The sequence below is a fragment of the Notamacropus eugenii genome, chromosome 7 (genome assembly GCF_028372415.1).
Source record: "Notamacropus eugenii isolate mMacEug1 chromosome 7, mMacEug1.pri_v2, whole genome shotgun sequence".
Taxonomy (NCBI): Eukaryota; Metazoa; Chordata; class Mammalia; order Diprotodontia; family Macropodidae; genus Notamacropus; species Notamacropus eugenii.
The window spans coordinates 29641278-29654077 of record NC_092878.1 but is presented as its reverse complement, the minus strand read 5'-3'; the positions used below and the strand labels follow the sequence as shown (position 1 = coordinate 29654077).

At 40.2% G+C, this 12800-nt stretch overlaps 1 protein-coding gene across 7 annotated transcripts in view; it reads right to left on the bottom strand.

Annotated features, from left to right (window-relative positions):
* Nucleotides 1-2375, bottom strand: part of TMEM62 (transmembrane protein 62) — a 52824-nt gene extending 50449 nt beyond the window's left edge. For 3 of the 7 annotated variants that reach the window (XM_072624521.1, XM_072624522.1, XM_072624523.1), the window contains exons 1-2: nucleotides 2193-2375; nucleotides 1992-2103 (exon numbers count right to left, since the gene is read on the bottom strand). In XM_072624521.1, the coding sequence (XP_072480622.1) occupies nucleotides 1992-2103; nucleotides 2193-2375 (295 nt within the window). Of the gene's footprint in view, nucleotides 1-1991; nucleotides 2104-2192 lie in introns of those variants that run through there. The other 4 variants (XM_072624527.1, XM_072624524.1, XM_072624525.1 and 1 more) reach the window with 4 other exon arrangements.
* Nucleotides 2376-12800: the final 10425 nt, after the last annotated feature.

The following is a 12800-nucleotide window of genomic DNA, read 5'->3' as shown; positions in this document are numbered from 1 at the left end:
TCTATCCCAATAAAGGGTTTAGTGGTATATTATTTCGGTCATTCACTAAACCAGCATTTTTTTTTCAACCAGCATTTATTAAGCACCTACTATGTACCAGGCACAGTGCTAATAGATCAACTATTAAGCAGTTGAGCCAGCATCACAGAAATTAAGGGATCAGGCAACAAAGTCTTGAATCAGACATTTCAGCCTTCAACAGTTCACAGTTTAGAAGACTTTGGGCTAGAAGAGTTAGTCCCTCCAAAAAGCTCATTCTTGTTCTATAGTCAGTTCATTTATTCAACAAATACTTATTAATATTTGTCATGGTTACTATGTGCAGAGAACTACACTAAGGGAAATACCAAATTTGGATAAGATATAATCCCTGCCTCATAGAGTTTACCATGTAACTGGGATAAGGTAAAACATAAACACAGATAATGCATAATACCTATTAAAATTAAGGTAATTCCACCCCCTTTCTCATAGATTCAGAAACAAAAATTCAGAAACCAAAAGCAACAGAAACGCACACTCTAGAGTCAAGTGTCTATATGTCTTCTGTGTTTGTCTCTTTGTTATAGCATCTGGGAGGTGACCTGTATGTATACAAAAAAGTCCTATCTCACTCTAAAATAAATTCCAGCGGGTCAGGAAAATACTAGACTTACCATGAGCAAATCAGTTGCATTTTGTCTTTCTCCTCTATAACTTTCTGTTATATATTGATATATTTTTTATTATAAAGGTATGATTTATATGTATATATATTATATATATGTGTGTGTATATATATTTATATATGTGTGTGTGTAGATAGATAGACAGACAGACAGACAGATAGATAGATAGATATAGATAGACAGACAGATAGAGATTAGATAGATAGATAGACAGACAGCTAGATAGATAGACAGACAGACAGACAGACAGATAGAGAGATAGATAGAGAGATTAGATAGATAGATAGACAGACAGACAGACAGATAGATATAGATAGACAGATAGATAGAGAGATTAGATAGATATAGATAGACAGATAGACAGATAGAGAGAGAGATTAGATAGACAGATAGACAGATAGATAGACAGAGAGATAGATAGAGAGATTAGATAGATAGATAGATAGATAGATAGATAGATAGACAGACAGGCAGATAGACAGATAGATAGAGAGAGAGAGAGAGAGATTAGATAGATAGACAGATAGATATAGATAGACAGATAGAGAGATTAGATAGACAGATAGACAGATAGATAAAGAGAGATTAGATAGATAGATAGACAGACAGACAGACAGATAGATAGACAGATAGATAGACAGATAGAGAGATAGATAGAGATTAGATAGATAGATAGATAGATAAACAGACAGGAAGATAGATATAGATAGACAGATAGACAGATAGACAGACAGATAGAGAGAGATTAGACAGACAGATAGACAGACAGATAGAGAGATTAGATAGATAGACAGACAGATAGATAGATAGATAGACAGCTAGATAGACAGAGAGATAGAGAGATTAGATAGATAGATAGACAGGCAGATAGATAGACAGATAGACAGACAGGCAGATTTTAAGTCTCCCAGGAGCAGGTCCCTTACAAACACAACACCCTTCAGGTTCCCTCACTTTGCTAGCGTGGCTGTCTCCTTTAGCCGACACCACGCACCACTCGGGTTTATTACAACCCCAGGGAGCAGCCCCTCTACAGCTTCTCAGAAAACATTCCCTTTTTTCGCGTTCCAAATTCTCTCCCGGCTCCGCCCATTAGGAAGGCCAGCCGTCGGACCCGTTCTACCTGGGAAGTCCTGCCACAGATCTTCCCGTACGCGTCCCCCCCACAATTTAACCAAGAGAAGGAGGAGGCTGAGGATGACGTCATCCGCCCCCCCACCAGGGAGCTCTCCAGGCTCCGGTACACCTGCCCTCGGCCCAGCCGGGCTCGCCGAGGAAGGCGGGGCGGCCCGGGCTGAGCGCCCGCCGGGGGAGCCGCCTTACCCGTGGCCAAGACCAGGGCAGGCTGGATGACGTCGACGGTTTCCGAGCAGAACTTCTCCAGGTCCGTGGCTCGGCGCGGATCGAAGAACTTGCTGATGTGGAGGTCCGAGATCTGCAAAGCAGGGGTTAGGGTGAAACGCGGCCCGCGGGGGCGGCCTCGCTCCCCACACGGGGGCGCCCTTCCCGGCCCGCGCGGCTCACCTGCAGGCCCCAGAAGATGTTGGTGTCCTCGGCCCCGGGCGCCGGGAAGGGCCTCTGCGCGGTGTGGAGCCGCGCGGGCCGCGGCGAGGACACGGCCCGCAGGCCGTAGTGCTCCAGCAGCACGGCCGCCAGCGTGGCGGTCGCCAGCCCGGCCACCACTTTGAGCAGCAGGCCCGCAGACATCCAGCCCCCGCTCCGCTCCGCCCGGCTCGGCTGACGGACAGCCGCGCTCCGCTCCGCTCCCGGGGCCTCTCTGCCGCGCACTTCCGGGACTCTATGATCCCGGGGCTGGAGCCCGGCCTGAGCGCGGCCCTCGCCCGGGGCACTTCGTCCTGGGCACTTCGTCCTGGGCAGAAGAGGCCACTGGGGACGTCGTCTGGCCTGTTGGACACGTGGGGAAACGGAGGGCAGGGGGGTGCTGGTCCGGGCCCCGCAGACAGGCCGTCTAGAACATTTACAGACAAGGAAGCTGAAGCCCAGAGCAGTGACTTGTCCAGCTCCTGCCTACCAATTACTGGCAGAGGAAGCTGGAGTGCCCGACGTAGATCAGGAAGGAACCCCAGAGGCAGTATAAGCCATTGTACTGATCAGGTCAGGGCCCAGGTCTAGAACATGGACCCAGATTGGGAGAGAACCTCAGAGACCGTCTAGTCCACTGGAAGATGAGGAAGCTCCGAGGTGGCACAGACAGTTGGCACAGGCAACAGAGACTTACGAGACCGTAGCTTTAGAGCAGAAGGGACCTCAAAAGCCAACTGGCAGAGGGAGGGTGAGCCACGTGCCTAAGATCACACAGAGGTGTGAAGCTGTGCCCTCTCCCGCAGGTCCCAGCGGAGCAAATCACTGCCCATTTTCTCCCTCCTAAAAGGAGGATTGCTGAACGTTTGTGAAACTCCAGCAGCCAGTGACTTTGGACCTGACACCTGCCCCCAAATATGAATGAAAAAGTACAATCCCCCAAACTCATTTTTCCAAGTGCAATTTCCTTAAGTGGGGTAAATGTCAGGGTCATAGATGTGGAGCTGGAAGGACCCATAGAGGTCATGGAGTACAACCCCTTCATTTTTTGTTGTTGGTCAGTCCTGTCTGACTCTTTAGGACCCACCTGTGGTTTTCTTGGCAGAGATACTAGAGCAGTTTGCTGTTTCCTTCCCCAGCTCATTTTTACAGATAAGGAACTGAGGCAAACAGGGTTAAGTGACTTGCCCAGGGTCACACAGCTAGTGTCAGGCTATATTTGAATTTAGGTCCCACTCCAGGTCCAGTGCTCTATCCACCGAACCACCTGCTGAATGTCAGGTATATTTGGTTTCATTTAGGGTGCTACATTTTAGGAAGAACATCGATAAGTTGTAGAGTGTTCTGAGGATGACATCCAGGAAGTGAAGGGTGAAGATTTCATACCATATGAAGATTAGTTGAGTGAGCTGGGAATGTTTAGGTTGGGGAAGATTTAGTAGGGGCATGATGGCTTGAAGGGTTTTCACTTAGGAGAGGAAATGAGTGGTTCTGCTTGACTTCAGAGAGAGCTAAAAGAGGCAAATTTAGGGTTAATTTAAACTTCCTAACAATTAGACCTATATACAAGTAGAATCAATTGCTTCCAAAGATACTGGGTTTTTCTTCATCAAAAATCTTCAAGCAAAGGCTAGATGGTCAATTGAAGGTAGAGTCAGTTCTTTTTCAGATATGGGTTGGAAAAGGTTCTTTCCAACTCTAGAATCCTGTAATTCTGTGGTGTCACTTGGGGAGATAAAAGAGCATTAGAATCTTTACTGCATACCAGCCCTCAAGCATCTGTAAGTCTGTCTGTTTATCTATCTATCTGTCTACCTACCTACCTACCTACCTATTACAACTAGCCATTATCTGTAGAACATATAGGCTACTCTTGTTTCTCAAAACCACTCCTTTGTTCTACCTGAACTCTGACTAGCAGTTCAGGTTTGCCAGAGCAAGGTTACTGATCCCATTAGAGTTCCAGGGATAATTTTAAGGGATTGAGATTTTTCTCTAGTACTATCACTCTCAAGTCTCCATCTAGCGTATTACCCTCAGTATGATCTCTAGTTACAATCCCTCCAATATCAATTGCTAGTCAAAAATTCCCCATTGTTATTTAACTAGTAATTATTCTAAATGTGTGTCTTTCTCCTCATGTGGAGAATGGTTACCAATTTTCCTTGAGCAATGTTACATAATTTCCTAGTTTAAATTCAGAATCTAACCAATGCAGTTGTAAAAAGTCATTCAGCTCACAGTGGTGGGAGGGGGAGTAGTCTGAGCATTTGAAAGCTGAACATCTTATAGTGGCTAATGGAGCTATTGTGCTATTTTTTGGAAACCTATGCCATGTAATGGCCCAAGCAATTCTGATTATATGATTTGAAAGATTGTTTGAATATAGTGCTAGTTGGTGGAGAAATTCAGATACTGCATTTCCTTTTTGGGTAATTGATAAAGTGACATCTTGCTTTCTTATAGATTTAAGAAAGGCAGCATCCAAACTAAGGTGGATTTTGTGCACTAGTACAGTGACCTCTGCGTTACCAAGGGTATGCCACAAGTATTGCATACAGCATATACCTGTACACAATACATATTATACCATCCTTTCATTATTGAAACTTTGGCCAGAGTTCTGGGCAACAGAAGGAACATTAGAGATACAGAGTATAGATGTTGAAGAGGAATAACCATAGACAAGTAAACCCTACCCAACCAACCTTCAAAATATTTTTCCCACTGAAATGTCAAGGCACTACTCCTATCCTGATATCAAATCCTATGCATGTGACTTAACCTCTCTGAGGTATAGATTCCATATCTATAAAATGAGGGGGTTGGATTAGATGGCCTCTAAAGTTCCCTAAAGCTCCAAATCTTATGATTTTAAAGATATTATCACAAGTTCATTTATCCATAATGGGTGGTAGCAATGGGTTGGTAAGGGATTAAAAGAGAGTGAGAAGAAAGTAGAAGCACCTATTAATAGGGCATCTTCAAGGAAGTTAACCACAAAGAACTGAAACAGGGTGAAAGGATAAAGTGAGGATATGGGGTGGGGGGGGGGATGGAGAAGAAATGGGCATGTCTGTAGGCAGTAAGGAATAAAGTAGTAGACACAGACTCAAAGTAAGTGATAGAGTAGTGACAGAGGGGACAATATGTTGGAGGGGATGATATGGAATGGGATTTCTTGTGCTCAGACTGGGCTCATTGTGTCCTCCAATTCACATTAATTCTCACTGCTGTGTTCTTCTTCTTTGACACACAAGCCTGTGGTTCAAGAGAGCCACGCATGCAACTGCCCAAATGCATTCCTGACTAAGGAACATTCAATGCAATCTCCACACATTCTCTTCTCTTCCACCTAGATAGGTACTCAACACTACATTTGATGTGTACCTCTTTACGTGTATTGTTTCAATATGGCTTGAAGAAAACATGGAAACTCTGGAATCTGGCTCACCCGCTTCAAGGAAGACTGTAAATTTCTGCCTTCAGAGCATGAGAAGAGTCATAGCTGAGAGATTTCTTTTTCCCTTATCTATATCTAATTGGGTACTATCCAATACCCATCCAATATGGGTATTAGAATACAATTATTTATATTTTCCCTCTCTAAATGTTAGCAAATAAACAGATTTATTCTAGAAAAGAGCAAATAGAAATTAGATATGTTATATTGACAAAAATATGCTCCCAAATATGCAAATAAATGAGTTCTTTTGATGGGAGTGAGATGAGATTTCAGGTCAACCTAAAGGGAGGTCCCAGTTTCACCCAAGGGAAAATCTTCAAGGTCTAGAGAAGAAAGCTAAAAAAGGGGACATATTGAAAAGTCAACTTCCCTTATATGTTTGAAGCTTCCAAAGTCTTTTACTATCTTCTCTGGAGTCTGTATGGAACCAACTGTTTTTTCCTTTAACAAATTCTGGTACTAACTCTACCTCTCAATCTTCAACAATCACACCAAGAGGTCTTCACACCAATTAGGAATTAGATCTTCCTTGGCAAGTACACACAATGTCCCGTGCTCAGTTGAAAGAGCCCAGTTATTTTTAAATCCCATGAATTTGTATCAAACACACAAGAGTGTTAGTGAGAGAAAATGAAGTTCTATCTATCTCTCGGTTGCTGTGGATATAATCTGTGACTGAAGGATCTAAAGACTGAGCTCACACAGACTAGATAACTACTCTGGTACTGACCCAAGAGTGTAATTTTCTCTCTGTTCCATTATGCCAATACCTGGAATTTACTTTAGGAAATCTCCAAATATAGTTTAACTATATTGCCTATCAAGGTTTCCCTAAATGTGAATAAGGGAGTACCTTCCTCTCGTATATCATTCTAGGTAACAATTTGGATATCAAGAATGGGATAGCCTTCTTTTCACTCTACAGCAAATGCAAAAGACAAATGATTCACAGGAGCCCATAAACAGGCACAGAAAATATATGAGAGACTTAAAGGGCTGACAGACTCATAAACAGATAAAGAAAACATGTAAGGCACCTAAATACCTCATAAACTTCCCCCCAAAGCAATTATATTTGGGGGCTACTAAGGAAGCAACATCACTTCCCACTGGACCTACATTATTCAAATCATTATAAAAGCAAGAGTGACAAGGTCCAGGTATCTTGTTCTCCCAGGACTTGAGTTCCCAAGCCTCGTGGTACACACACACACACACACACACACACACACACACACACACACACACACACACACATATATAATCATTTAATATCATGTGAACCTTAGTAAGGGCCAGAGCCTGAACTAATCAACCAGAAGAAGCACCTCAACGTAACAAATATTTTCTTCTCCAAGAATACCTCTTCCTATGTCAATAAGGCCATATGGAGCTAACTGAAAAGCATTTTTTCCTCTGTTTATGGCCATCAAGGATGAGACCCTTAACCTGAGACACTATCTTGAATAATGCGACTTTTTCTTATCTTAATATTTTCATGGACACATACTACATTATGACATGTTAATGGTAAAGAAAACACAGATTTTCTGGGTTGTAATTTCAATCAACACTTTATCAACTCTCTTATCTTATTGTTATTTCCTATCTATTCAATTAAGAAAATTCCTTTCTCATAATATAACTAAACATATATGGAGATGATAAATTTGAGTGACATAGAGACCCTGAGTTGAGATTTTTCTAAAACATATAAAAAGCTTGTCATTCTTTTATCAGTCAGAACTTATGTTTTGGCTCTGTGCAGCATGTATCTGCTAACTTTAAGGGAATAAACAATATGAATTTAAAATCACCTAGCATGTTTGCCTCTATTAACCAAGCTTTCAGGTCGACTATAGATAGATAGATAGATATAGATAGATAGACAGGTATCTATCTATATATGTGTTTGTGTGAATATGTATATATCTGTGTGTGTGTGTGTATATATATATACGTATATGTATATATGTAATCTTCTAAGAGGCATTCCTAAGCATTTTCTCTCTTTGTAGTTCAGCTATTTCCAGTTGTATCCAACTCTTCATGACCTCATTTGGGGTTTTTCTTGGCAAAGATAATGGAGTAGTTTGCCATTTTATTCTCCAGCTCATTTTACAGATGAGGAAACTGAGACAAACAGGGTTATGTAATTTGCCCAGGGTCACACAGCTAGTAAGTATCTGAGACCAGATTTGAACTCAGGAAGATGAATTTTCCTGACTCCAGGCCTGGCACTCTATCCACTTATTTTCTCTCTTAAAGGGCCACTTCCTAAACTCTTGAATTTGACAGCTTTGAAATTTAGAGGAAACTCAAAAAATTCTAACTATCCAAGAAATCTTCCTTCTCTGATTAGGTGGCTATATCCTGGTGTAACTCTGTCAACCTCCTACTCTACGAAGTATAGAATTCAGGAATATTGTCCATGAGCTACCCTCTTGGGTCCCATAGCCTGGCATATACCTATTTCTGCCTTCTGTTTCTCTGAGAACCCTATCATTGATTGCTCTGGCTAATGCCAACACTTGGTCTAGAAAATTCTATTGCAAGTATCCAGTCTCTTAGTTATGCTCAAGAAGCTGTGAGGGGAGGGGAAACTGGTAAAGCCTATATGCTTCTGGGAGTGGGGTGAAGGAAGAAATTCTGTGTGTGTGTGTGTGTGTGTGTGTGTGTGTTTCCCCTCACTCAGAAGACAGAGCTGTTGCTCTCTGATCTGAATAGAGAAAAGTGTATAGGAGTACAAAAAAAGGCCAAGCTGCTCTACTAGCTCACTTTTTTTTAGACCCTTGGAAAAGTATCTACTCTAGATGATTCAATCCTCCTGAGTCCAAAGCCAGGCAATAAACTTTTAGGCAGTCCCAACTACTGTAAAAGATTATGGGAATTTTTTAAATTTCCTTTTATTATGTGGGATTCAGGACCATTCCTCCTGCAAATTTTGGTTATTATTAACCCCACCTGACCAAAATCTGTCCCATGGAATATGAAAATTTAGTAAAGGGCTGTAAACAACTCCTTAGTTAAGAAGCCAAAGGAAGAATCTCAACTGTCCCAGAATCCTCCTCCTCCTCAATCAGTTTATTTGTGAATCTTCTAAATGTAGTTTTATCTGTAATCTGATTTAGTTTACCTGTAGGGTTTGTTTTGATGAAGTTTATTTTCTGAGAAGATATATGAGATTATGGGTCTGTTTACTTATGTTTCTTCAACTTTCATGACACTGAAGGAAGTATGGGATTATGGATCTATCTCTTCTCTAACTTTTATGACCTAAGAGCAATATATAAGATAGTAATATATAAATGGTTATATCTTTGTTACTCTGATGTAATTTTGCACATAAAAACCCTTGTTAGAATCCTCATGATTGCTCAGGTTTTCTCTGAGGCTTGAACCTATCTGTACTTGAGCATAATAATAAAACTTAGGTTTTTACCTCCAAAATTTCTGTGTTGTGGTCAATATATATTTGGTAGCAGTTACTTACCGCATCAACTCAGAGAGGAGATATTTCTCCCATCATAAAACCAAAGAGGAGGTAGCCATCTCTGACTTTTGCACACACTTCCAAGGAACAGGAACATATTTGGGCTGCTTTCTGTCAGTTCTTTTACTCTTAACTGGAAAACAGCATGGTATAGTGAAAAGAGTGTTGTACTGAGTATATGAGGACATAGGTTCAGATCCTTCCTCTGCCACTTATTATCTTCATGACCTTGGGCAAGTCATTTAATCTATTTGAGTCTTAGTTCATCAGTAAAATGAGGTTAAATTAGATTACCTTTCATGTCCCTTCCAATTCTGAATTTGTGGTCCTAGGATTTCTGGTCAGTTCTATGCCATTCCCTATCGTGGCTGTTTCAGACTTTCTCTTCTCTCAAACTACCTATACTACTTTTTCCCCCTTCCCTTTTAACAAGAGGGCTTTTCTTCAGATTTCACTGAAAACACTGAGGTTATCCATAGAGAACTATCTCTCCTTCCCAACACTGCATTTCAAATCACCTCCACATCATCTCCATTCTCTCCTTTTCACCAATCTTTAAAAAAAAATTATTTAGTATTTTATTTTTCCCCGGTTATGTGTAAAAGCAATTTTTCACATTTGTTTTTAGAACTTTGAGTTACAAATTCTTTCCTCCCCACCCCACTTCACTGAAAAGGCAATCAAGTCAATATATGTTATACATTTATGGCTATGTAAAATATTTCCATATTAGTCATATTGTCTTTGCACCAATCTTGGAGGATGAGGTGACCTTTCTCTTTGGCTAGGGCATACCGAAGGAGAGGAAAAATGCTAATCTCCTGTCTCCTCCAGTAGTTTGTCCATTATCCCTCCATAATTTTCCACTCTCCTCCTGCTTGTAAACCTTTCCAGCTCTACAACTTTAAAAAAAAACAAACCTTCACTTTATCCTACCACCCTCCCTCAAGCTGTCATTCTCTATCTTTCCTCTCTTCAGAGCCAAATTCCTAGAAAAAGTTGTCTATTTCACTCATTTCTCAACCCCTTGTAGTTTGCCTTTTATTCCCACTCACTACTTCACTGAAACTGATGTCTTTAAGGTAACCAGTGATCTCTTAATTATGAAATCTGATGGTTATTTCTAAATTTTCATCCTTCTTGATTTTTCTGAAGTAATTGATGCTGCTGACCATTTCCCCCCGAATTATCTCTTTCCTGGGTTTTCATGAAACTATTTTGTCTTGATTGGATTCTCCTCAGTTTCTGCTGAAGGGTCATCATGAATGTCCTGCCCACAGTGTGTGGGTATATAGTCTGAGGCTCTGTTTTGGGACCTCTCTTTTTTTTTTCCTACACTCTCATGTAATCTGGTCAGTTTTAAAGGTATTTTATTCAAATGTTTCATAGAATGACAAGAATATAATGGTCACTTGAAATTTACCAGGTCAGCATAGAAAGGCCCTCTGTTTTCAGCCCTCATTGTTACTTCTACTCAAGGGTTTATGAGTGCTGGTAGACTGGACCCATAAACAATTGATGGTCTGGGTGGATGTTTTCAAGGTCTGGGTGAATTCTGTCCCTGGCCCATCCTTGTTTCATAAAGGTGATCCCTCTATCAGATTAATTCAACATTCACTTCTACTTCTGGCCACCTAGTGCCAAATTCTGACTTTATTATGCCTATGTGAGGAGCAAAATCTTATCATTTTGATATTTTTAAAAGAGCAAAACCTCCATGTCTCCTTACAACACATATTTGTATTTTTTCATTCTTTTTCTTTTCTTTTCTTTTCTTTTTTGGAGGCAGTTAGGGTTAAGTGACTTGCCCAGGGTCACACAGCTAGTAAGTGTCTGAGGCCCGATTTGAACTCAGGTCCTCTTGCCACCAGGGAAGTGCTCTATCTGCTGTGCCTTAACTGTCCTTATTTTTTCATACTTTTCAAAATGTTTTTGTATCCCATTTGACCTGAGAAATCATTTAGAGGAAACAAGACCTTCCATGGGAGACAAATACCATTAACAATTAAAGAGGAATGATAATATAGCAAACAGTTTAGAAATCCTGAGAAAAAGTTTTTGGGGAAGTCCTAGGATTGAAAAGGTTTATGTATGTCAATGAACTAGTGTCTCTGAAGATTTGCATTTCTAATTCTGAATGCTTCAATTTATTGTATAATCCTGGGCATCTGAGAATGCTACTTAATAAACACTTTGTTGATAATGATTCATTTTATAGAGTGATTCACCTGTAAAACAGGGATAAAGCTTGTCATTTACAAAGCTGTTGTGAACAGAAGCTAATAAAAATAGTTCTTTGAAGGTAAAAAGAGCATAGGAAGTGAAACAAATATAACCAATCCAATGCTAATTTAAATTAGGTCAAAGAGCTCCAATATCTTGTTAAGGGTCAAAAACACTCTGTTATGTTATATGTCTGTATATCTGTTTTATCTGTCCTATGGTCAATACAATGGGTAGGATACTTTCAGTTAACTCTGTAATTGTAATAAATAGCATTGTAACCCTGCCTTCAAATAATCACAGAATTGAAGATGCTTTTCCAGTTACTGTCCAGTTCATTACCTCAATTAATGGAGAGCCTACTGGGAAAGTATCTCTTTTTGTTGAACATAGGATTATGGCATCGACTGTGTGCTGTTAGTGTTACCTAACTAAAATTTACAACTTTGATGCCATGACCAATTATTTAACAAATAATTACTGAGAACTTATTTTGCCCAAGATGTTGAATTGGGTTGCTGGGGAGTAACTCCCAAACCAGTGAGGTAGATATGTATATGAATAACTGAAATATAGTATGAGTACAATCCCTGGTAAAATGGAAAAATTTCCTCCATCAAACTGTTTTTATGAATTTTTACAGAGAATGTGAAAATATACCTTTATTTTCAGCTTTCACAAAAAATGCATGCATACATATATACACATGTGTACATATGTAGATACATACATGTATATGTGTATGTACACAATATACATATGTATATATCTATGTATTTATTCAGCTTGAAAAATCTGACCCAAAGTAAACCAAAAGAGGCAAATTTAGATCTATCAGAGAAACAAGAGGGACCATCTTTAAAGTATATGCTGTCTTGAAAACTGTTACATGTAACATACTAACCCAAATGCAATGGAGAAGTTTCACAAAAGGCTCTTGGTCTCTGTTCACTTATAAAATGAGGGGAATGGAGAATGTAAAATTCTATGAACCTCTTAAGACCTCATTTTGGGCAGGGAAACTTCCTCATGGAGAAAATATCTGAGCAGAGTCCAGAAAGCTAAGTAGAACTGGGATGGGCTGAGAAGGGGCAGATGGTGTTAGAGGTGGAAGGCTAGGATGGACAAATGTTAGAAAACTGTTTGGTCAAGTGATGGAGAAACAGGGAAGTTCAAGGTGACAGATTGAAGAAGTATTCCAGGATCTCTTACTATGCCGAAAACTAATGAAGTTACGTCTTCATTGAAGATGATATTACACCTTCTATTTTGCTAGTACTAGTATTGCAGAATTGAAGAACTGTGCCATTTTAAATCTTATTTTCATTATTATTTTCGTGTTTCTTATTAGACGTTTATTCTGAAAGACAGCATGGTAGAGAAGAAAAATCAGAGAAGAAGCACCACG